Source organism: Engystomops pustulosus, chromosome 6, assembly GCF_040894005.1.
Source record: "Engystomops pustulosus chromosome 6, aEngPut4.maternal, whole genome shotgun sequence".
NCBI classification, from domain to species: Eukaryota; Metazoa; Chordata; class Amphibia; order Anura; family Leptodactylidae; genus Engystomops; species Engystomops pustulosus.
The window spans coordinates 18,112,855-18,139,811 of NC_092416.1; the positions used below are offsets into that span (position 1 = coordinate 18,112,855).

At 43.9% G+C, this 26,957-nt stretch overlaps 1 protein-coding gene across 1 annotated transcript in view; it reads right to left on the reverse strand.

Annotated features, from left to right (window-relative positions):
• The window catches only part of LOC140065866 (uncharacterized), a 111,522-nt gene extending 84,782 nt beyond the window's left edge, over positions 1–26,740 (reverse strand). Inside the window, exons 1-10 of the mRNA XM_072113426.1 lie at positions 26,694–26,740; positions 20,360–20,434; positions 11,881–12,072; positions 11,468–11,592; positions 10,996–11,277; positions 9,124–9,261; positions 7,405–7,552; positions 6,624–6,800; positions 6,211–6,335; positions 5,728–6,009 (exon numbers count right to left, since the gene is read on the reverse strand). Of these exons, the coding sequence (XP_071969527.1) occupies positions 5,728–6,009; positions 6,211–6,335; positions 6,624–6,800; positions 7,405–7,552; positions 9,124–9,261; positions 10,996–11,277; positions 11,468–11,592; positions 11,881–12,072; positions 20,360–20,390 (1,500 nt within the window). The 5' untranslated portion in view covers positions 20,391–20,434; positions 26,694–26,740. The remainder of the gene's footprint in view (positions 1–5,727; positions 6,010–6,210; positions 6,336–6,623; positions 6,801–7,404; positions 7,553–9,123; positions 9,262–10,995; positions 11,278–11,467; positions 11,593–11,880; positions 12,073–20,359; positions 20,435–26,693) is intronic.
• Positions 26,741–26,957: the final 217 nt, after the last annotated feature.

A 26,957-nucleotide genomic window follows, 5' to 3' on the forward strand; every position in this document is an offset into this window, starting at 1 on the left:
ATTAAGGAATCCAGACATAAGCTGCTGCTGATTGAGCTGCTACTGCTGCTACTGTCGTGGCAGTAGTATGTGAGCAATGACTGCCAGGAATCCCCCAGTCAGACCTGACAGAGGATGGATTGTCACCTGAGTGGAAAAACCACTGATTTCACTTGACTCTGCTTGTGCTCCAATGTCCTTCTCCTCCTCCAGTTCAGCCCCCACCGGACTCATGTGGCCATGAGATTTAGTCTCCTCTTCTCCAGTGCCCTGACCAGACAGATTTTGCAGCATGAGTTCCAGGACATGAAGCAGTGGAATGACGTTATTCATCCCACAGTCCTGGCGACTGACAAATAACGTGGCCTCTTCAAAGGGCATGAGCAAACGTCAGGTGTCACGCATGAGCTGCCAGTGGCTGACATCAAAGTTACATCATCAGCTTGAATCATCAAAAAATCATTAATGGCTTTTCTCTGTTCATAAAGGCAGTCTAACATGTGGAGGCTGGAATTCTAATGGGTGGAAACATCGCATATCAAACTATGTTGGGGTAGATCGTTCTGACGCTGCAACTCGAGGAGGGTGTGCTTGGCTTCGTAAGAATGGCTGAAGTGCATGCCCAGTTTCCTGGCTTTTTTTAGAATGTCTTGCAGATAGGTGGAAGACTTGAGGAATCTGTTGACAACCAGATTAAACAAGTGTGCCATGCAGGGAACATGGGCCATCCCTTCTCGCTGCAGCGCGTAGACCATGTTCTTCCCATTGTCTGTCACCTGTCACGCGGAGCAGTTCCTCCCCTGTGTGACTTTGTTCGCCCCGGCAAACCAGTTGTAGAACTGTGTGACATTGCTGTGCCCTGCACATGTGGTATGATGAAGCAGCACTTGTGGAGGCTGAGGTGGTGGTGAAGAAAGAGGAGGTGGACACTGGCGCAGTAGCTGCTGGTTGACAACGCGGAGGAGAAAGCAGCGTCTTGTCGAAGTGTGGCTGCGCGGAAAGCACATTCACCCAGTGGGCTATAAAGGACGTGTAATGGCCCTGAGCGTAGCTCCCTGGCCACGCTTCACATTATGGCCGCAGATTCTAACTTTCCTCAAACATTTCGTACTCGCTGAATAGTGGCACTGAGCCCAGACTACCGAGTAGATCTCTGGCTGAGGGAAATGAACAGGCAGGGGCGCACCTGCCATGAGGCGAGTTGAGCATCTCGCCTCAGGCGGCGCGCTTCCCACTCAACGAGGTGGTGGCACCGGCCGACACTGAGCTCCCGGGCTGCACGCCGTACGGGACCGCGTTGCAGCCCTCCGTCAGTCCACCTTGCCCCCCGGCCTGCCTGCATCAAACTCCTGCCGGCAACACTTTCCAGTGCTCTGTCTGGCACCATGCTCCCAATGTGCTGCCGCCCCCCACTCCCCGCATACTTTCGCTCCCGCCCATACCTCCGCTCCCGGCTGCTCCTCCATTCCCTTCTCAACCCCTGCTCCGCTTATGACTCCCACCCTCCAGGCTCTCGGCTCCCGGCTCCCTGCTTCCCCCGCTCAAGCTTCAGGCTCCCTTCCCGCTCTCCGCCCCCTCCAGGCTCTCGGCTCTCCGCTACCGGCTCCCCCTCCATCCAGTCTGAACCCCCGCTCACGTCTCCCCCCGGCTCTCGGCTATCTGCTCCCCCGTTCCCGCTCAAGCTCCAGGCTCTTTCCCGCTCCCGGCTCTCGTCCTACCTGCTCCCGACTCCCGCACCGCGCCACCGCCGCTGCAGGACAAGGCCCCAATTTTTCCAAGAACAGGTAAGGTTACTTTATCCTTATATATATATATATATATATATATATATATATATATATATATATATGTGTAATATGTATATATATATGTAATATGTGTGTATATATATGTAATATGTGTATATATATATATATATATATATATATATATATATATATATATATGTATATATATATATATATATATGTGTAATATGTGTATATATTTATAATATGTATGTATATATGTATAATATGTATGTATATATATATATGTAATATGTGTACAGGACAGAGGCTGGTTTAGGACTGGTTAGGGCCGCTGACCTGCTACTGGGCCATGCCAACTAATCGTTGCATCTGGCGAACCATGGACGCTTGGCTGGGGTTGTCAAATGTTATATTTGAGGAATTGGGTGACCTAGTCAACCAATCAACAACTTTTGGGTTGTTGATCAACACACTGCCGCTAGACAACTGCAGTTGTGGCCTCACAGAGTCACTCCTGCTGTGACGTCCACTTACTGTGCTGCGCCCTGTGCCTGCTCCACCTGCCACCTTTCTGTCTGAAATAATGGTTAATCAACTAGATCAACTCTATATACTACATGGATTTGACACATAAATCTTGCTCTGAACTTTAGCAACAACAAAGAACTGCTATTTGGGGTATGCAGATCACCCAAAACGGACACCCTGGAATAGAAGCAGAAATCAATACAGAAAGAATGTGGATTACACACTGATTTCTTTCTCTTCACTTCAGAAACAAAAAAGAATTGCTATTTGGGGTATACACATCCCCCAAAATGGACACCTTTGGAGCAAAAATCACAACAGCACAACAGTACAGTAGAAGCAGCTGTACGCTACAGGCAGCACATGCAGTGTGAAAATGGCTGCCTCTTTTATACTCTGTGTGATATAAGCCTGCCGGTCACTGGCTTACAGGTCTGCACATGTGATCGGGGGTGTTCCTTTCTCCTTCCCAGAGTTCTCTTCACCATGTGACATGTTGTACTTGCGCCCATTTTGGTAATAAAGGAGGAAAAAAAAACTTTGTTCCCATGAATTCCCGGAAACTTCGGCTTCATGACGAATTGCATTTTTTCTGAAATTCTAACTGCGATTCGCCCATCTCTAATTACAATAGTGTGGCTTTCACTTGTTTTCAGTTGCATATATATATATATATATACAACAAAGGAGAGTCCAAAGCAGCACAGGTAAGTTAGGGTGCAGCAGCCGTAGGTCCCCTGGCCAGGGTCCGTTTAGATAACTGTAGGAAAGAGGCAGCACTCCAAGGTAGGTGGAAACGGGTGAGGTTTTATTCCATGTGCAACGTTTCGGCGTTGAAACACGCCTTTTTCAAGCATAAAGTGCAATGTGCATGTCCAAACATTTAAGGACCAAACAAGTCGTTGATTGGTCAGAGTACAAAGTGACAATCAACATGATACATAGTAAAAAACAATGCATTGTTAGAAGTGCTACATTAGATATTGGTATATACATTAGTAGATATATAATTAGTGTCATTATTAGGGCAAACAGTAGTGTAAAAAAGCATAGTAAAAAATATTAAAATACGGTCCTCCCACCAGTATCTCGACCCCGCCCACGTCTCCTCCTTTTCATTCATACATTCAGTGGCTCATCTCCATCCACCTGTTATTGGGCGCCGTTTCAGTCGCTAACCGGAAGTGACGTGCACGACCTCATGTGCGGACCGGAAGTAGAATCGGTTAGGAGCGCGCATGCGCTCTGGGGATGGAAAGATACGGCGGCCATTTTGGGTCTGGGCAGACCTATTCCAGGAGACATCAAAGTGCCAAAAATGCATAGAGGTGTGCATATAGCAGAAAAATATAGCACGGACCGTAGCGGTACCTGTGGTGAGTACCTATAGTGGTTAATGCTCCCCAATGTATTTAAAACCACAGGGGAAACCACCAATGAATTCAAAGTGAGAATAACACACCATAAATATACCATCAGAAAGGGAAAACGGGATCTACCCGTTAGCCGACATTTTAGTGAAGCGGGGCATCTCGACTCGCTTTACACTCATTGATCACATTCCCCCCCTGAGAAGAGGAGGAGACAGAAGCCTGTTATTAAGAAAACGTGAACTCATGTGGATTCACCGACTCAACACTTTACAACCACATGGCCTCAAAATCGAATATAACCTTACAAGTGTCATATAAGTAAGATTGGGTTCATATATGGCTACGTATCAATTGTATACTGCATGTTCTAACTCCTCATAAATCATAGGTGTAAACTATTACTGGGAGATACCCTTATGTCCAATTTAATATGTTTTTTCTCTCTTTTGTACTAGATATTTTCTTATACTATCACTCCCATCCGACCGACGATCTCTTTTCCACGTCTCCAACAGATGATTGGCTTACTTTCCCCATCCACCACTATTTTTGTCCTTGCATCGAGGTGGGATTTCCATGTTCTTGCACTTCAGGACGTTGGTACCAGTACCGCAATCCCCAAATGGAACGGGCTGGTCTGAAAACTAGCTCCGCCCCTGACGGGAGGTACAACATATAGCGAGCATTAACCACTATAGGTACTCACCACAGGTACCGCTACGGTCCGTGCTATATTTCTCTGCTATATGCACACCCCTATGCATTTTTGGCACTTTGATGTCTCCTGGAATAGGTCTGCCCAGACCCAAAATGGCCGCCGTATCTTTCCATCCCCAGAGCGCATGCGCGCTCCTAACCGATTCTACTTCCGGTCCACACAAGAGGTCGTGCACGTCACTTCCGGTTAGCGACTGAAACGGCGCCCAATAACAGGTGGATGGAGATGAGCCACTGAATGTATGAATGAAAAGGAGGAGACGTGGGCGGGGTCGAGATACTGGTGGGAGGACCGTATTTTAATATTTTTTACTATGCTTTTTTACACTACTGTTTGCCCTAATAATGACACTAATTATATATCTACTAATGTATATACCAATATCTAATGTAGCACTTCTAACAATGCATTGTTCTTTACTATGTATCATGTTGATTGTCACTTTGTACTCTGACCAATCAACGATTTGTTTGGTCCTTAAATGTTTGGACATGCACATTGCACTTTATGCTTGAAAAAGGCGTGTTTCAACGCCGAAACGTTGCACATGGAATAAAGCCTCACCCGTTTCCACCTACCTGGGAGTGCTGCCTCTTTCCTACAGTTATATATACATATAGATAGATATATATAGATAGATAGATAGATATATAGATATATGTCTCCATGGCCATTCATTTAAATGATTGTTTGTGACAGAAAACTTTCTGGAAGAGCCTTAGACATAGCACAATCTTTAAGATACATGTCTCTCTTATCCCAGTTTTCAAAAATTTTTAAACTTCGTGATATAATGACAATGGAAATTGTTTTGTCCGGTTTATCGTTTTTACTAACTGAATGGAAAAAAAAATTATAAGCCACGTTTGGATATGCCAGATTATTTCTATGTCATGAAATTTAGTACGAAAAGAGTGTCAAGAGGTGTCTGGAGCAGAAGTGGATTATAATAGAGGTGGCTTGGGCGGTTGCCCGGAGTCCACGCCTTCTATTTGGCCCATGGCCACCCAAAACACCCACCAAATTTTAGACAAGCTCTTTCCACATTTTCACCCTTGAAATCCTTGTTCATCTGTTCCTGCTCTCAAAACACATGTACACATGAGCCATTTCAGGTTGATTGGAAGCGGGCAGAAGGGAGGCATCCTCCAAGAAGCTTGATTCTAGTACCATATGTAGGAAATGAATTCCTGGCTTATAAGGGAGATAATATTCATACAGCATTTGCTATCTTAGTGGATTTCTTGACAGTTTCCAATGCGTTAGGATTGTACAATAACAAATCACGAATCAAGAATAGAGAACCTTATTCATGTTCTGCAAGTATATAAGCCACTTTATATAAGATTTCCTTTAAGCTACATATCATATGTCTTACCCTATTACCGGTTGATCCATGATATGCAACACGGTGCCATGTAGCCACAAACACCCACTGGGCCTGGAAGTTCTGATCCCGGGTGTAATCTCTAATGTCCGATGTTGCCCGAGCCAGAAGTCCTGAGTACTGGCTCTGCCGATAATAGATGTCACCCGCTTCTGCGTTGTTCATATCTGCCCAGAAAACAGCTAGGAATGGATTATTAAGTGATAATGGGAGCGGTTGTGGTGACCATAATGAAATTGGATCTTTGAATGACAATAATCCATTGTTATCCACCTGTAAATACAAAAGCAGTAATGTTATAAACCCCCGACCTACATGATTCTCTGTCTACTGGGTTTCTAGAATCTATAGATAACAAAATCCCTGTCACACTTACCTGACAGATTTAGAAAACTACTCATTATAAGTGCAGTATGAATAATATATGTTGTCAATGCACATCTACAACCAAGGGTCTATATCATATATACTCACATACAGATATGAATAATTGCGTCCAAACAGAGTGAGGTTTACAGAGAGATCTATACGTGGTGACGACCCATCATCAGATACTGGACATAGATCATCAAGAGCCGATCCATATGGATAGAGAAGATCTGGTGGGAAAAATAAGTTACTGACCAATGAGATTGAAGCTCTTTATGCTTCATATGTTACTAACTTCAAGAAATGTAGCCACAATATTTTTTGCTCCTAAGCCACTAAATAAGAGGATATTGATCAGTTTGGTACTAAATGCGAGAAAGTCCATTCCTGCTCCTCATTACTACTTGTAGAAGACACTACTTGAAGGACACACAAGAACTACTGGTTCCGATCCACCAATCTAATAGATGGAATGTATATAAGCAAATAATAAGCAGAAAACGGTGATAATTACATACCGCTACTAAAAAGAGATAAGTTATAGGAACCACTGCCGCCAGATGATGGTTGAGTAGTGAAGTTATAGATTATTGTTGTTGGTTGTACAGAATTATTGGCGTATATGGAAAGACTTGTAGCAGTAGATGGAGGAGTGGACACTGTAGTTGCAGACACTGGGGACGCTGTGCTCATACCTGAAAAATGAAGACAAATCACGTTTTTATCAAATCACTAATTATTTTAACAGAATGGAAAATTTTAGGGTTTATATACCAATATTGGGGCTCAATTACTAATGTACTCATTTACTTTGTAAATACAAGAACAAAAGAGGGTAAAAGAAGAGCAGATCCTACCAGAGGGGACAGACACCACTGTCAGTATTCTTGGTTTACAATCCTTCATCCTGGTGGTAGATGTTCTTTAATAATTACATTTTGTTTATACATATTATTATTTTGCTCACAGTTATTTATCCTTGAAAAATTAAGGTAAGAATACGGAAAAGGAAAACGCCATTGTCTGGTGATCATTGCTGATTGTTGTTCATCATTGTTTGGAACTGTTGTAATCAGTAAATAATTAGTTTCAGGAACAAGAATAGTTCCAATATTGTGGTTAGAATATGAGGTGACACAGGATCCCGGATGATGAGATACTCAGAGATGTGTCACTTGGATCTGGTGTCATAGATGAGGTGACGGCTGACAGTAAATCTTTGTGTGGGAGTCATGTATTAGAAAGGAACATTTTCACATCTTAAAATGATTTATTTGGTCAAGAACAGGTTGGACTCACTTTGTGAGATGTTTAGAGATTTAGACACTTTGAAAAACCAGCGTCCGGTAAAGTTGACGTTACTGGTGGAAGAAATATTGATCATGGCCGGTGTCATGGAGCCGGGGATTGTGTAGTAGCTGCTGCCGTCAGCATTGTTATACCCAGCCTGAAAAATATATAGACTTTTATTATACAGGGAGATATAATAATTTAGTAGCCAACATTAAAGCAGTAACTCAAAACAAACACTGAAAAATAATCTTAAAAATATTTCTATGTCTTCGCGGTTACATCTGTGCATTAGATTTGGGGCTCCAGAAATGTTTGGTTACTGCTGATTTTCTCTCTTTTACTATAAGCAAGACAGAATTATTATCATATGCTGCCAAGTAACCTACAGTTGCCCCTTTTATTGCTATTTCTGGTATGCTGCTTTTCAGACAGAGAGCAGAAGTCACTTTTAGTGTTGGGCGACCTGAACCACAAAGTTCATTAGAAGTTTGCATCCGGCTTCATCTCAACCCCCCCTCTATGAACACCCACAATCCTAGCGTAGATCGCAGATGGTAACTATTTAAATGCTACTGGGGTATGGAGCGCCAATATATACGTGAGGATCGCCACTGACGACCTGTGGTGCCGTCATGTCACTGCCAGTGAGTGTGTTCCATGGCCTGGTGACTTTGCCAGAGGCATTTAAACAGTTGACACCCATGATTGGTGCCTGTTCCCGAGTGTTACTGGTTGGGGTTGCAAATCTGATCCCAAAAGGCTGTTTAAATTCTAACAGATGATCACAAGCTGATCACTAGCCACTACATGGAAAGGGAGGGATTAAAGAACCAGCAAGCAGGCCACGTGCACATTCAACTTTTTCAACTTGTATCGGGGCATCTTCCAGAAGCCAATATTTTAGAAGCCCCGGTAACTTATAGTCAGGAAGAGCCAGTATTCAATACTTGCTGCACATAAGTCCTGTGACAGGCAGGTCTGATACAGTATATAGTAGTTCTTCAAAGAGAGAAACAAATAACAGGCAGGGGTTCAGAGTATTTTATTAGTTAGATTACAATAATTCATTGATTTTGATATAAGTGAGTTGAATTTAATATTGGCTACGTAGGACTAGGTGACTTGACTGCTGAGGACAGTGTGAGTATTGGCTACTAAGGACAGTGTGACTATTGGCTACTGAGGACTGTGTGACTATTGGCTACTCAGGACTGTGTGACTATTGGCTACTGAGGATAGTGTGACTATTGGCTACTGAGGACAGTGTGACTATTAGCTAGGGGGGTGAATGGCCATTGGCTTCTCTTTGGAGGCATGTAACTTGGCTTTATAGATGCCCTTTTTATACCAGTGTTTAAGTCAATGTTAGATTTCTCTTAGATTGAGGGACTTCTTTGATCACACACACAGAAATGTAGTTACTTCAATAACCAGCACCAACATAAATATGGGGCATATTTATCCCAAATTATCCCAAATGTAAAAATTGTGCCATGTGCATGCACTCAGCCCCCTGTACTCTGATACTCTAAATAGAAGTTTCATGACAAGTCACCCCATTAGAATGTATTGCGACTGTAAATTAAAATAGTGAATAGATTAACATATTTAGCTAGAATACATTGTTGGATTTATGTTTCAGGACACAGATATGGGAACGTTAAAATAGAAATGTTATCTTTTAATTATTTAACATATAATGACAATAATTCCCTATAATATTACCAGTGCTGCAGTTCCACCAAGTCCTGTTGAACTGTCGCCCCCATCGTCTGTGCCGGTCGTCCACTGGATGTCCGCATAGTTAAATAGAGTATATGTAGAATTTCCATCAGTGATGAGCACGGCCTGAAATGTATTCACCTAAAAAAGAGAAAATATTTTTAAAAAATGTTTTATGAAACAAATAATCTGTGTCCGTTCTGACTTTATCGTCATCCTCACTCCATAAAATATGGCAGAAGATGCACTGCTATGTTTTTACTCCTGGCTTCTTAATTGATTAACCCTAACCCTGTGTGTTCCCTGTCGACTGTGGTTTGGGATGCAGGCAGTTAAACTAGCTGTGATTTACAGAAGCCTCCTCCACTCACATTCCTCCCCTACCGGTCTGGATATCAGGGAACCACCTTATCGGACATGACTCTGATATCTCACAAGAGGTTTGTCTGCCCACTTCCCAGTGCGTGCAATAAGTCACACTGGGAGTCTGCTAGCATTTTCGGGACTTCAGCGTTTTGGAATCTTAGACCTACTGGCTGTCTTTTTACTATCTGTTTGCCGTGTCCTACTCAATGCATTGTTCTCTTGGTTTTAACAAGTATATGTACAACTATTTTTCTGTGTTTCTATTTTCCTGATTGTGTCTCTGTTTTCCCTCTAGAAGTTAATAAATAAGTTTTTTGATAAATTCTATTAGCTGCATAGTTATGCTGTATATATCTATTTAGTTAGTTCATTCTAAAGCTAAATGACTAGAATTTAGTCCTTCATCATAATCAACATCTTTGCATCTGCAGTAAATGTCTCCATGGTCATACATTTAAATTATTGTTTGTGCCAGAAAACTTTCTGGATGAGCCTTAGGGTACACACACATGGTGTATGTGTACCACCATGCGCTGGAGAGGAGGAGGAGGTGACCCCCCCAACGCCATAGAAAACAGCGGCCGCATGCTCTATCTTTTCCCGGTTAACGACATAGAAAGGTTCCACACATATATGGCACTGTACCGCCAACGGGCCACCATTGCCATCTATGGAGACGTATATGTGGCTGCAAATATGCAGCCACATATACATCCCCACAGACTGGCGTGTGAATGAGGCCTTAGATATAGCAAAATCATTAAGAAACATTTCTCTCTTACCCCAGTTTCAAAAAGTGTTTAAACTTTGTGCTATAATGAAAATAGAAATCATTATGTCCAGTTTTTAATTAGTTTAAATGAAAGGCAAAACAAAAATAATTTATAAGCCACATTTGGATATGACAGATTATTCCTATGTGATGATATTTAGTAAGAAGAGATGTCTGGAGCAGTAGTGAATTATGATAGAAGTAGTTTGTGCGATAGACTGGGGTCCAAGCCTTCTATGGGGCCCATGGCCACCCAAACCACCCACCAAATTTTAGAAAACTTTTTTCACACCTTCACCCTTGAAATCCTTGTTCTTCTGTTCCTGCTCTCAAAGTATATGTACACAAGAGCAGGACCTCCAAAGGTCTTGAAACCTCCGATTGGAATCAGGCAGAAGGGAGGCATTCTCCAAGAAGCTTCATTCTAGTACCATATGTAGGAAGTGAATTCCGGGCTTGTAAAGGAGATAATATTCATACAGCCCAGGGCACATAGCAGACTGAATCCACTGGACTGGAGCTGCCAATTATTCATATAGTTACAGGTACAAATAGAAAGTGAGATATTTCTCAGAATTTGCTATTTTAGTGGATTTCTTGACTGTTTCCGAAACATTAGAATTGTACAATAACAAATTCCCAATCAAGAATAGAGAACCTTGTTTATGTTCTGCAAGTATATAAGGTATAACACTTTTTATATAAATTTCCTTTAAGCTACATATCATAAATCTTACCCTATTACCGGTTGATCCATGATATGCAACACGGTGCCATGTAGCCACAAACACCCACTGGGCCTGGAAGTTCTGATCCTGGGTGTAATTTCTAATGTCCGATGTTGCCCGAGCCAGAAGTCCTGTGTCCTGGCTCTGCCGATAATAGATGTTACCACCTCTTCTGTTATCAGCATCTGCCCAGAAAACAGCTAGTAATGGATTATCAAGTGATGTTGGGAGCGGTTCTGGTGTCCATAAAAAAATTGGATCTTTGAATGACAATAATCCATTGTTATTCACCTGTTAATACAAAAGCAGAAATGTTACACAACCTCCACCTGCACAAAACACTGAGGTCTACTGAGCTTCTAGGATCTATAGATAAAAAATCCCTGTCACATTTAGCAAACTACTCATTATAAGTACAGTATGAATAATATATGTTGTCAATGCACATCTACAACCAAGGGCCTATATCATATATACTCACATACAGATATGAATAATTGCGTCCCAACAGAGAAAGAGTTACAGAGAGATTTATACGTGGTGACGACCCATCATCAGATACTGGACATAGAGCATCAAGAGCCGATCCATATGGATAGAGAAGATCTGGTGGGAAAAATGAATTACTGACCAATGAGATTGTAGCTCTTTATGCTTCGTATGTTACTAACTTCAAGAAATGTAGCCACGATATTTTGTGCTCCTTAGTCACTTAATCAGAGGATATTGATCAGTTTGGTACTAAACGCGAGGAAGTCCATTCCTGCTCCTCATTACTACCTGTAGAAGACACTACTTGTAGGACACACAAGAACTACTGGTTCAGATCCACCAATCTAATAGATGGAATGTATATAAGCAAATAATAAGCAGAAAACAGTGATAATTACATACCGCTACTAAAAAGAGATAAGTTATAGGAACCACTGCCGCCAGATGATGTACTCGATGACGATGGTTGAGTAGTGAAGTTATAGATTATTGTTGTTGGTTGTGCAGAAATATTGGCGTATGAGGAAAGACTTGTAGCAGTAGATGGAGGAGTGGACACTGTAGTTGCAGACACTGGGGACGCTGTGCTCATACCTGAAAAATGAAGACAAATCACTTTTTTACCACATCACTAATTATTTTAACAGAATGGGAAATTTTAGGGTTTAGATACAAATAATGGGGCTCATTTACTATGGGCTGCGTGCTGCACATTTGTCGGGCTGTTCACCTTTTTTGGGGGTCACACGTCTTGCACCGGTATGTGCAGTGGGACTGGGGAGCACATGACCCTTTGTGGCACAGCTGGTGTCAATGCGACACGATTTAGCGGGCGTGCCATCAGACAGTCCGACTGATTCGGACGGAGTGCGGGATTTAATTTTTAAATTGTGTCGCAAGCCCAAGCCCTAAAATGCATCACTAAAGAAATGGTGAACTCTGTCGGACCTGAGTATGGAAGCGACGCTTGCAGGATTTTGAATGCACAATCTTAGTGAATGGCGGCACGGAGCTGTCATCTTATCTGAAAACTGGGGAAACATGAAGTCCTTTATCATATATTAAAATTATGCACAGAGTTCAATCCCCACCAAAGTGATCAGTCGGTGGCGCAGCAATTTTCACAGTGGAAATCCAACCTAATCTTGGTGCTGTTGATGAATATGTGCTTGTAAACCAATTTAATATATGTCTGTTAATAATTACTCATTGTTGTTTTATGATGTTTGCTGGATTTAAAGGAAATCTGTGACCTGGATGAATGATTGTAAACTAATTACACGTACGTGCTGGATTGTGACCTCTTCTGGCAGGATCTACTCATATTTTAGCTTCTTATGCCCTTGTTTTTACAAAAAAGGCTTTGCAAATTACGCATAAATGTCCAAGGGGCTCCAGGCTCAATTAACAGCTATTTAGCTCAGAACCCTTCAGGCATAATTGCATAATTTTGATACCCTTTTTCTTTTTTAAAAAGAACAAAAGAAGGTAAAAGATGAGCAGATCTCGCCAGAGGGGGCAGACACCAGTAGGTCAGTGTGCTTGGTTTACAATCTGTCATCCTGGTTGTAGATGTCCGTCAATAGTTATATTTTGTTATTACAGATTAATATTTTGCTAACAGTTATATATCCTTGAAACATTAATGTAAGAATACTGAAAAGGAAAATGCCATTGTCCGGTGATTGTCACGGTTTGGCTGGGCGAACCGACAGAGAGTCTCTGTAGAAAGAGTCTGTGAACCCTCTGGACCATCATGGGGAATGATGGTACTATCCGCATCCAGGGGCCCTGGTCTCTGCCACAGCCCACCTCAAAGCAGGATGGTCTTGCTGTGGTGGGGAGCCACCAGGTCGTTCCCCGGGTGCGATTAGGCCCGCGGTGGAAGCCAAGGTAGGGAAGCATGCAACAGGAACCAAAGGATGGCACAGGAACCACAGGGACGGATTACCGGAGCTGGACACAGGAACAGACGGCAAGATGGCAGGACCTCGGCTGGAAGGCAGGACCTTGGGATTACAGGGCCACAACAGGAGTACAGTTCTGCCACAGGAGTACAGGGCCACCACAGGAGTAGAGGACCGCCACAGGAACATAGGACCGCCACAGGAACACAGGACCGCCACAGGAACACAGGACCGCCACAGGAACACAGGACCGCCACATGAACACAGGACCGCCACATGAACACAGGACCACCACAGGAACACAGGACCACCACAGGAACACAGGACTCCCACAGGATCACAGGACTGCCACAGAAACACGGGAATACAGGTACTAAGAGGAACACTGGAGTACAGACACATTGAGGAAACCTGGGAACGCTGGAACACTAGGAAACACAAGAGGGCTATCACTTCAGGATAATGACTTGAAGATCCAGCAGAGAGTGAAGGGAGGGGCCGGATTATGAGGATGATCTGGATTAGACTCTGGAGCGACCTCTGGGAAGGCCGGAGACTCCAGAGCGGCCTCTGGGAAGGCCAGGGACTCTAGAGCAGCCTTTGGGAAGGTCGGAGACTCTGGAGTGGGCTCTGGGAAGGCCGTAGACTCTTGAGCAGCCTCTGGGAAAGCCGGAGACTCTGATAACACCAGGGCCAAGCAGGGCTTGAGGTTGTTCGAACCTGGACCAGATTTTTGCTGGGAACGTGGTATAGGTAGCCATGTCCAGATCGCCACTTCCCCATAGAGGAGTAGCCCAGACCAGGGCCTCTCCAGAGAACAAACAGAAGACAAATGCCACCTTAGAGTGTTCGGCAGTGAACTGGGAGCACATCGGTTCAATGTGCAGCGAGCACTGGAAAACACAGTTTCTGCACAATTCAGTGTTGCCATCACATTTGTCGGGCAAATCAGCCAGTAGCTGATGTGGATCCTTAACACAGTCCATGGATTTAGCCGAATTTATGACATTGGCGGAGTACATGGCCCTATCTTACTGTCACGGTTTGTCTGGGCGAACCGTAAGAGTCTCTAGAAAGAGTCTGTGGACCCTCTGGACCACTGCAAGGAATGATGGTACTAGCTGCAACTCGGGACCAGAGTCTAAGTGGCCATCGGCTGGAAGGCAGGACCTTGGGATTACAGGGCCACAACAGGAGTACAGTTCTGCCACAGGAGTACAGGGCCACCACAGGAGTACAGGACCGCCACAGGAACATAGGACCGCCACAGGAACACAGGACCGCCACAGGAACACAGGACCGCCACAGGAACACAGGACCGCCACATGAACACAGGACCGCCACATGAACACAGGACCACCACAGGAACACAGGACCACCACAGGAACACAGGACCCCCACAGGATCACAGGACTGCCACAGAAACACGGGAATACAGGTACTAAGAGGAACACTGGAGTACAGACACATTGAGGAAACCTGGGAACGCTGGAACACTAGGAAACACAAGAGGGCTATCACTTCAGGATAATGACTTGAAGATCCAGCAGAGAGTGAAGGGAGGGGCCGGATTATGAGGATGATCTGGATTAGACTCTGGAGCGACCTCTGGGAAGGCCGGAGACTCCAGAGCGGCCTCTGGGAAGGCCAGGGACTCTAGAGCAGCCTTTGGGAAGGTCGGAGACTCTGGAGTGGGCTCTGGGAAGGCCGTAGACTCTTGAGCAGCCTCTGGGAAAGCCGGAGACTCTGATAACACCAGGGCCAAGCAGGGCTTGAGGTTGTTCGAACCTGGACCAGATTTTTGCTGGGAACGTGGTATAGGTAGCCATGTCCAGATCGCCACTTCCCCATAGAGGAGTAGCCCAGACCAGGGCCTCTCCAGAGAACAAACAGAAGACAAATGCCACCTTAGAGTGTTCGGCAGTGAACTGGGAGCACATCGGTTCAATGTGCAGCGAGCACTGGAAAACACAGTTTCTGCACAATTCAGTGTTGCCATCACATTTGTCGGGCAAATCAGCCAGTAGCTGATGTGGATCCTTAACACAGTCCATGGATTTAGCAGAATTTATGACATTGGCAGAGTCCATGGCCCTATCTTACTGTCACGGTTTGTCTGGGCGAACCGTAAGAGTCTCTAGAAAGAGTCTGTGGACCCTCTGGACCACTGCAAGGAATGATGGTACTAGCTGCAACTCGGGACCAGAGTCTAAGTGGCCATCAGGTCTTCCAAGGGTGCAACTAGGCCTGCGGTGGCAGCCAAGGCAGGGAACCAGGCAACAAGAACCACAGGATGGCACAGGAACCACAGGAACGGATCAACAGAGCGGGACACAGGAACAGACGGCTGGATGGCAGAACCTCAGCTGGATTGAAGGACCTTAGGATTACAGGGCCGCCACAGGAGTACAGGACCGCCACAGGAACACAGGACTGCCACAGGAACACAGGACCGCTACAGGAACACAGGGCCGCTGATTTACATAATACTGCATGCTATTCACTATAATGAGCACTTTTATAATCCACTTATTAATACATTCTATTTAATTTCACGCAGAGGCGTAACTACAGCCGTAGCACCTGTTACAGGGCCTGTGAGCTGCAGGGGCCCGCGGCACAATCATAGGGGCTCATTTACTAAGGGTCCGCGGACTGTACTATTCCTGGATATTCCGATGATTTCCATCGCATTTAACTCGGGATTTTGGCCTACGTAATCACATTTTGGCACATCGGCGCCGGCTTTCATGCGACACAAATCGGGGGGAGGACCTTAACATTTAAATTGTGTCACAAGCTAAGCACCGGGAAGAACAAGATGAACTCTGGCGGACCGGAGCGTGGAAGCGACACATGCAGGATATCGGGCACACACTGGTAGGGGATCGCACAGGGACGCGTACGTAAATGTGCCCCATAATGTCTGACAGTCTGCCTAATGTCACTTCTGCAGTGCTACTGTGCCGCACTCCCGGCCCCAGCTCTTGCAGCTGCTACGCGGCACAACAGGGGCTGTGCTCGGAATAAACAACCATTCCTGCCTCTTTCCTTCCCCCTCTACCCCTCTCCGCTCTCCTCTGTCCCTCCCCTCTGCCCCTTTCTGCCACCCTCCATCCCCCTGTCTTCCTGTGACTGTCCTCTTGTTATTCACTTACCGCTTCCGCGGTCCACCCACTGTCGCCATCGCAGTTGTCGCAACGTTGTGTCAGCCACATGACCAGATGCGCATGGTGAGCCTCGGAAGAGCTGGAGGAGCCGATCGTGCCGTTTTTTTGGAGAGAAAAAGGAGAGAAGAGACAGGGAAAACCCAATCTCCACCTGTACACTGGAGGGTAACTTTATTATTTGTGAAGGGAGGCCACTGCTGTGGCATTTTATCTGTAAAGGGAGATTGCTTCTGGGACATGTTATTAGTGAGGTGAGGCTGCTGCTGTTTTTGGTAAGGAGAGGCCACTGCTGGACAGTGAGGGGAGGGCGCTGCTGGGACATGTTATTATTGACGGAAGGCTGCTCCTGGGACATGTTATTAGTGATTGGAGGCTGCTGCTGGGACATGTTATTAGAGAAGGGAGGCCACTGCTGGGACATGTTATTAGTGAAAGTAGACCCTTTTAAGTGTTTGATGCATTATTCCAAACATCTTATTGATAATACTTTTAAAGCTGTATAATTACTATAAAAAACTGTATATGTTGCAAATCGTCAGGGACATGTGATTAGTGTTATTAGTGAGAGGAGGCTGCTGCTGGACATGTTATTAGGGAAGCGGGGCCACTGCTGGACATGTAATTAGTGTAGGGAGGCTACTGCTGTACATGTTATTAGTGAGAGGAGGCTGCTGCTGGACATGTTATTAGTGAGGATAGGCTGCTGCTGTGACATGTTATTAGTGAAGAGCAGCCACTGCTGGGACATGTTATTAGTAAATGGAGGCTGCTACTGGACATGTTATCAGTGAGCGGAGGATGCTGCTGGACATGTTTTTAGTGATGGAAGACTGCTGCTGGACATGTTATTAGTGAAGAGAGGCTGCTGCTGGGACATATTATTAGTGAAGGGATGTCACTGCTGGGACATTTTATTAGTAAGGGGAGGCCACTGTTGGACATGTTGTTAGTGAAGGGAGGCTGCTGCTAGACATGTTAGTAGTGAAGGGAGGCCACTGCTGGGACATGTTGTTAGTGAGGGGAGGCTGCTGCTGGGACATGTTATTAGTAAAGGGAGCCAAAAGTTTGCTTTGGGGACAACTTATTCCTAGTCACGCCACTGATGACATGAGCAACTTTGTAATCAAGGATGATGATGTTTTATGAATTTTGCTAATACTCATCGAGTTAAGATGATAAGTTTCCAAAATCTGTTATATCCCCTACAGACAATTCCATTATTTTTCAATAGGTAGGATGTAGCACACTTACATTCATGGTTCACACAATCTGTATGACAAGGGGAAAAGAGGAAGAATCGCTGGTGCAACCACTTGTGATAGTTGGGATGAATTTCCTTCACATACATTATTGTAACCTCGTTTGCATAGGACGTCACAACCAAGATTGGGTATATAACAGAAAACTACTGCTCCAACTTTGCCCTTGAAAAAGTGATGGTGGAACCATATGATCTTACAGCTCTTTTCCACAGCCCATTTTCCATACTCCCCAGAGTAGATAACAAAAGGTCTTACTACGAAACACAACAATTGCCTGGAAGGTTCTTAGGTAAGAATACAAATTGCTATTTAAACTTTCAAAGCATGGGCCACTCCGACATCATGAGTGTTAACCAGAAATAACCAGTAGAATTTATACCATGAGGAAGCAAAATGGGATTGCCCCGGTCAGGCACATTTTACACCCGATAGAGGGTAGGTTGAAATCAATGGAATAGATTATCCAGGAGTTCGACCTCCCACAAACTGGCAGTTTCCATATATGCAGCTACAATCCTTCTGTAGAAGCCGACAACAACAACTGGCAGGCGAGACAAGACAATGGCCAACATTTACGGCAGTTTTCTGTCTGACTTTGCACTGAAAAGAATGTGCAAACTGCTTGTACATTTATTCATGAAGTGTTGGAACCATTTTTCTGTCCGATGCACCATATAGGGGCAGATTTATCAAGCTGTCTGAGAGTCAGAATATTTCTAGTTGCCCATGGCAACCGATTACAGCTGAGCTTTCATTTTACCAGTGGTCATGAATGCGCAAAAAAGGAGAAAAGAAAAGTTTTCACTCACCACTTCTTTAAAAATTTCTTCTTCATTTATTCATCTTTAAAATTGGTATACACAACAGAAGAGAGAGTTACTAATAAGGATGCGCTATCGGGACAAGTCGTTTCATTCTAGTCCTACGCTTCATCTTGCCACTGGTGGGAAATGCATTGGTCACAGCCCCCACCCAGCACATAGCTATTTATTTACCCAGCCCATGCCCCCCAAAAAGAGCCAGCCCATGCTCCCAGTATATAGCCAGCCCATGCCCCCATTATATAACTAGCCCCCCGCCTCCAGTTTATAGCTAGGCCATTACCCCAGTGTATAGCCAGTCCCTTCCCCAGTATATTGCCAGCCCATGCCCCCATTATATAACTAGCCCCCTGCACCCAGTATATAGCTAGGCCATTACCCCAGTGTATAGCCAGTCCCTTCCCCAGTATATTTCCAGCCCATGCCCCTAAATAAAGAGCCAGCCCACGCTCCTAGTATATAGCCAGTGCATGCCCACCAGCATATAGTCAGCCAACCCATGACCACCAGTAGAAAGCCAGCCAGCCAATGCCCCAGTATATACCCAGCCCATGCCCACCAGTATATAGTGAGCCAGCCCATGTCTCCAGTATATAACTAACCCCTGCACACAGTATATAGCCAGTCCCTTCCCCAGTATATAGCCAGCTCCTAGTACATAGCCAGCACATTCTCCCCAGTATATAGCCAGCAAGCCAATGCCTCAAGCCTATGCCCCCGATATAAAGACAGCCAGCTCATATATATATATATATATATATATATATATATGTATGAATATATATGATGTGTTTGCTGCCTGGCACTTATATGTTTTTGCTATGAAATCACCGATGACTGTTTAATGTTTTAAATGTATTGAATAAATATTTCATTTTTATCATTGCCATTAGCCATTAGTATATTCCCATGTAGGTTTTGTTTGTTCCTTGAGTAAGTGGTTTTATATTTATTTGTGTCCTTTCTTTATGTGGCATTTGCCCTTTCGCATTATTTTCTAGTACGGGTCCATTTTCTTTAACAGGAATTGCTAGTATATAGCCCGCCAGTCAATGCTCCAAGTATATAGCCAGCCAGCCCATGCCCCCAGTATATAACTATGCCATGCCCCCATTATATAGCTATCCCCCTGCCCCCAGTATACAGTATATAACCAGCCCCTTCCACCTAGTATACTGCCAAAACCCGGCCCCCAGTAGGCACATAACAAAAAACAAATTCCAAAACACCCTGCGGGTCCTCTTCTTGTTGTTGTTGGCAGCTGTTCCTTGCTGCTTGCTGACATCATAGTGTGTGCACTAAGACCTTTTTCTGTCCACTCAATTAACCATGCGCATTTTGTAGCACATATTAATGTTGACTCTGTTTTTTAAAAGTTATTATTTTATCTGTTAAATGTATAGTTACGTATCATTGTAACAATACCCATGACATGTGACTGTTGTCATGCTGTGAAACTTAAATTTTAAAAAAATCCATTATGATAAACCAGTCACAGTGCCTACATCTATGTCCCTGGTTTATAATGATGGCTTTTGATGGTAGGTTTCCTTCAGAGACAGCCCCCTTTACATCAAGCATACACTTTCTGAGTAATCTAATGATTTGTATTACACAGATGATAGAGTCTACATCAGATTATAGATCTACATTTGCATCAGGCCTGAATGGCTAGAGAATCCCTATAACTACTTTGAGAAAGTTAATACTGAATGACTTACCTAGAAAAAAAAGTATCACTAGGTCCATCATTTTCCAATATGACTGAGACTGCAAGGATCATATCATATATTTTTCTAGAAAGGAAAAAATCTGTGGTTATTATCAATAAATTACTTGTTCAATGATTTGTATTTACGTTCAAATACAGGTGGTCCCTGACTTAAGGACACCTGACTTACAGACAACCCCTAGTTACAGACTGTTAAGGAGATTGCACTGGTTTTGGACGCCATCTTGACTACTGTCCGCCATCTTGACTACTGTCCGCCATCTTAGATACAGCGGCCATGTTCCCTGACCATTGTCAAGTTAATGTCATGATTTAAACTTCATTTTATGTAACCTGTTTGCTGGCCTGTCAGCTAATACCCTGTGACATTTAATGAGAAGCCAGTCTGTCCTTGATGCTACATTATATTATGATTCTGGAGTCCAGTTATCTCCTTCTGGCAGAGGAAATTAGTATAAACAATATCTGTGTACAAGGTCTCTAAAAACTGAGCAAAATTAATTAACTTTTTCCCAGAATGTGCTGATGTCCAATAGTTTTGCAGTATGCTATTCACGCCCCTTTGATTACTCTTCTGTCTGTGATATTATGTGTTGGAGATATTAAACGGGAGAAGATCTTTACATACAAGAGATTGACGTGTCTTAGTTTTGTGTTGAAGTTCCTGGTACCAGGACAACCATGAAATGATTAATTAGGACTCACCTTACAAAAGTCAAGAGGGCTGTTGGGGCCCTGCATAAAAAAATCCCTATCACAGACGGACCTTTCATCCCACTGTAACCTCTCGGAAAGATCTCTGGATGCTAGCCCCTACTATATAGCCAGCCCCTACCCCAGTTTATAGCTACCCTGCCAATGTCCACGGCTAATGTAACCGGCTCACCCCTATCTCATCGCCAGCACGCCGCACATGCAACTTACCAGCGCCGGCACCTGCTTCATCCTCCTCAGATGTGCGCACGCGTCCCCGGCTCTTAGGGCGCATGTGCGCTGGCTTCAAAAGATTTAAAGGGCCAGCGTGTCGTTAATTGGCGCTTCCCATTTTCAGGCAATCTATTAAAGCCTACCTCTTCCTGATAACCCTGCCACATCTTTGTTCCTATGCCTGAGAGAAAGCTCCCCAGCGATATTCCTGCATTCCTGCTCCTGTTTTTCTGTGTTCCTCCATTCCTGTGTATGTCTGCTCCTGAGTTCCCTTATGTTCCTGCTCCAGAGTTCCCATGTCCTGCGTTCCTGTGTCCTGTATTCCTGCATTCCTGCGTTCCTGTGTGCCTGTGTCCCATCTGCCTGGACCTCCCATTGCTGACTCCGGATTGGACTTGACCTTGCATCTCTGCGGCCTGCCCTGGCCCTGTGCCTGAATCTGACCACGAGACTGTCTCCTGCTAAGGTAACTCGACCTCGGCTCCCACCGCGGGCTAGTCGCACCTGTGGAACGAGCTGGTGGTATCCCGCTGCAGCAAGACCATCCCGATGGCTCTGATGAAGACCAGGTGCCACTTAGACTCCAGTCCCAGGTGTCGGCTGGATCTTCCCACTTGCTATAAGGACTTTTTTGACGTCTTCTCAAAGAAGCAAGCCAAGATAACTATAACTGTCCTGTGGAGCTGCTGCCGGGTACGTCCCCTCCGCAGGGCCGTGTTTGCCCACTATCAGTACCAGCCATGTTGGACTATATCAAAGAAAACCTGCAAAGGGGATTCATACGTAAGTCCTCTTCCCTGGTGCAGGTTTTTTCTTTGTGACCAAAAAGGATGGGTCCCTCCGTCCATGCATTGACTATTGTGGACTTAACAAGGTCACAGTTAAGAATCACTATCCGTTGCTGTTGATCACGAAGCTCTTTGACCATCTTCATGGAGCCAAGATCTTCTCCAAATTGGATCTTCGTGGGGCCTACAACCTCATTCGTATCTGCCAGGGAGATGAGTGAAAGACCGCTTTAAATACCAGTGATGGACACTTGTACCTGGTGATGTCATTTGGACACAGTAACGCACCAGACGTCTTCCAGGAATTTGTTAATGACATCTTTAGAGACTTGCTTTATGTCTGTGTAGTGGTCGGTTTGGATGATATTCTGGTATTTTCTCTGGACCTTGAGACCCACTAAGTCCACGTACGGCAGGGTCCTGAGTCATTTAAGGGCCAATCGCCTTTACGCCAAACTTGAGAAGTACCAATTCCATCAGCAGAGTCTTCCATTTCTCAGCTATATCATCTCCAACAGAGATTTCCGGATGGATCCTGCCAAGCTATCTGCAGTTCTTCAGTGGCCTCGTCCTATAGGACTACGCACTATACAGCGGTTTCTGAGCTTTGTATATTACTCCTGGCAGTTCATCCCGCCAGCCAGTTCTTCCGTCACATTTTACGACTCCATGGACTTCCCCAGCACATCTTCTTTGACGTGGGGTTCAGTTCGTCTCTAACTTCTGGCATTCTCTCTGCAACAAACTTCAAGTGAAATTGGACTTTTCTTCCGCCTATCATCCCCAGTCTAATGGGCAGAGTTAATCAGACCCGGCCTGCTATCTGCATTCCTGTGTCCTGTGTGCCTGTGTTCCCGTTCACATCTGCCTGGACTTCCCGTTGCTGACCCTGCATTGGACTTGCATCTCTGCCGCCTGCCCTGACCCTGACCCTGTGCCTGAGCCTGACCACGAGAGTGTCTCCTGCTAAGGTACCTCGACCTCAGCTGCCAACGCGGGCTAGTCACACCTGTGAACGACCTGGTGATACCCTGCCACAGCAAGACCATCCCGCTTTGCAGTGGGCTCTAGTAAAGACCAGGTGCCACTTCCAGTCCCAGGTCTCAGCTGGTACCACCTCCTGCAGTGGTCCAGAGGATCCACTCATCCCGAATCGTGACTCCTGTTCTTTCATTTTTTTGTAAAATAAACCTATTATTATCCATAAAAGTTTGATATTCTGAAAAAGAAAAATCAGTGAGTAAGATTAAAGGGAATCTATTATGTTATTGATTATGCATAGATCCAGGCACCATGTCTGAAATAATCTTCTGGCCTCCTTCCTTTTAAAATAAACTTTTAAAATTATGCTAATGATCCAGAAGGGCTATGGACATATTATTGTATACCTTTGTGTTCTGGATTCACAAGCTGCTGTAACACTGCAGCAGCAGATCTCAGTCTCACCCTCCCACTTCCTGTAATCAGGACAGCACTGACGACACAGGGGGTGGGGGGGATGCTCTTTAGAATATAACAGCCTGTGAATCTGCATGCAGCACAGAGGGGCTCTGATAACAGACCCAGAGCGTCTGGATTATTATCATCATTTTAAAAGTTGTTTAAAAGGAAGGAGGCCATGGATGACAAATATAAGAAGCTTATCACATTCACAGTGCCTGGATCTACGAGTAACTGTGACTGGTTCATGATGATTGATTTTAATGGTAGATTTTCTTTAAAGCCCAAATTTACAACCGTAATAGATATGACTATTGGCTTACGATAAGGATCGCAGAGGAAGCACTCATGTGTAATTGATCTTCCATGATACTTTAGATTCGGATTCGATAAGGTGGCAAGATTTGTACCAAATCAAAAAATTGTTTAATAGATTTGCTCATGTCTAGATCTAACTTGGGATTTTAAAAATCTGGGGATTGCCTTGTAGTCTCCTCTCATTCTTCAATTTCTTCTATTTTGTCCACAGATTTTAACTTCCTATCTTCTACATGACAGTTTATGTAATCAAGCCCAGGCATCCAAAAACTATTGATAATTTAAATAAAAAAAGAGGAATCAATATCCTGCCCTATCTTTCTAGATGCATCTAGATCCAGCACACAAACCTTTAGGAATCCATATTGTATGTCCAAAAATAGATGTCATCTTGTTACTACTTTGTTACTTTGTTATTAGTTTCTTGTCAGAATTTGTTTGTTCAAGTACAACTATGTGGCACATAAAAAAATTAAAAAACAACGTGCAAAAATAAATAAATTAAGAAGTCCACCAAAACAGCACTTCTACTATCACATTATGCAGAAACAAAACACATAACTGGCACTGCCGCATCCATTACAATTTGTACAATAAATATTTGTGGTGAATTGCTACAAAAATATACAGGAAAAACTTTCCTGTTGTAGGATTGTCTGGGAGCGCAGCCGACAGCTGGATCTATCAGGAGGCCAAATACTTCTAATAGATCCATCATGATGGGAGGGGCAGGGTTAAATCATACCAGTATATTATTAATCTCCCCCTCAAAGTATTACTTTATAGTTGTACATTGAACGGTAAAAAAAAGCAATCCAAAGCAAAATTGATGATTTTCTTTTCCTCCACCCATAAAGAGTTAATACAATCTCCACAATAAGCTATAAACACAGCAACGTGCAGTATCTGTAATATACACTCACCGGCCACTTTATTAGGTACACCATGCTAGTAACGGATTGGACCCCCTTTTGCCTTCAGAACTGCCTCAATTCTTCGTGGCATAGATACAACAAGGTGCTGGAAGCTCCTCAGAGATTTTGGTCCATATGGACATGATGGCATCACACAGTTGCGAATCCATGATGCGAATCTCCCGTTCCACCACATCCCAAAGATGCTCTATTGGATTGAGATCTGGTGACTGTGGAGGCCATTTGAGTCCAGTGACCTCATTGTCATGTTCAAGAAACCAGTCTGAGATGATTCCAGCTTTATGACCTGGCGCATTATCCTGCTGAAAGTAGCCATCAGATGTTACAGGGTACATTGTGGTCATAAAGGGATGGACATGGTCAGCAACAATACTCAGGTAGGCTGTGGCGTTGTACCAAGGGGCCCAAAGAGTGCCAAGAAAATATTTCCCACACCTTGACACCACCACCACCAGCCTGAACCGTTGATACAAGGCAGGATGGATCCATGCTTTCATGTTGTTGACGCCAAATTCTGACCCTACCATCCGAATGTCGCAGCAGAAATCGAGACTCATCAGATCAGGCAACGTTTTTCCAATCTTCTACTGTCCAATTTCGATGAGCTTGTGCAAATTGTAGCCTCAGTTTCCTGTTCTTAGCTGAAAGGAGTGGCACCCGGTGTGGTCTTCTGCTGCTGTAGCCCATCTGCCTACCTTGGTTGTAACGGGTGTCGATTTGAGTCATTGTTGCCTTTCTATCAGCTCGAACCAGTCTGCCCATTCTCCTCTGACCTCTGGCATCAACAAGGCATTTCCGCCCACAGAACTGTCGCTCAATGGATGTTTTTTCTTTTTCGGACCATTCTCTGTAAACCCTAGAGATGGTTGTGCGTGAAAATCCCAGTACATCAGCAGTTTCTGAAATACTCAGACCAGCCCTTCTGGCACCAACAACCATGCCACGTTCAAAGGCCTCAAATCACCTTTCTTCCCCATACTGATGCTCGGGAGAACTGCAGGAGATTGTCTTGACCATGTCTACATGCCTAAATGCACTGAATTGCCGCCATGTGATTGGCTGATTAAAAATTAAGTGTTAACGAGCAGTTGGACAGGTGTACCTAATAAAGTGGCCGGTGAGTGTACATCTCATCCTGACCTCATATTACTGCATTAAAGAAAAACTTTAGTGCCCCTCTGTTAGTTTCTTCTTGTGTACCCATGCAGCCATTTCCTCAGGAATCAAACTTTGCATTTTATCATTTAATCCATTGTGAATGTGTCATTTTTGGGTCTGTATGAATGGATTCTCCAAAAAAAAAAATCCTAATTTCTAAATCGCACCTTCATTTCTTTTAATCATGTGAAGTACTTAAAAGGTTAAAAAAAACTTCTCAAAAATTGTTTTAAGTATTTTGAGGAGTTCAGTTACTAAATTTGGATAATCTATGGGATCGTTCTATTATATAGAATTTAGTCACTTGAATATATTCCTCAAAATATACATTTGGCAATTTTTTTATGAAAATGTAAAAAATTGCTCCTAAAGTTAGAAGCCATATAACAGCTTACATAAATGAGAGAATATTTAATAAGTAATAACTGCATGAAGCAGACATCTGGTAAATGGCTCAGCCAAAGAATAGAAGATTTTAAAAGTAAAAACACCCAGGCTATGGTTCATCTTCCCAATAAGAGTCCTTTTAACTCATTATCATTTTCTTCTCTTCTCGCCCTTCAGGTTAGTATTCTGACCCCTGAACATTTAACCTGTGATGACTATGAACAAATAATATCAATTAAATTGTCCTCCACAAGTTTGTATTACTATATGTATTGAGTTATGTAGGAATTTAGTAAATCCTTGTAGTTTGCCAAAATCAGTTGTTTAGAATATCCCAAAGATTATTAAAAATATAAAGTATAATCCTTACACAATCTGAAGAAGGTCCTGGTTTTGTTCTCTCCCCAGTCATCCAAGGCACAAAATGCTAGACGTTAGGTTAGCGTTCACGCTAAAATATTTTCTATTTGTTTCCTGGTATTACAGGTGTGTCTTAAAATGAAAAGTTAAAAATATCTAAAATATTTTTTTTAAAAAAACTAAAGTGTATTTACAAAATTGGCAGAATAGAAGTCAGAAAAAGGTCTCAAGGCAAAAATATTTACGGTAAGAACTTGTGTTATGCGGGTGCAGG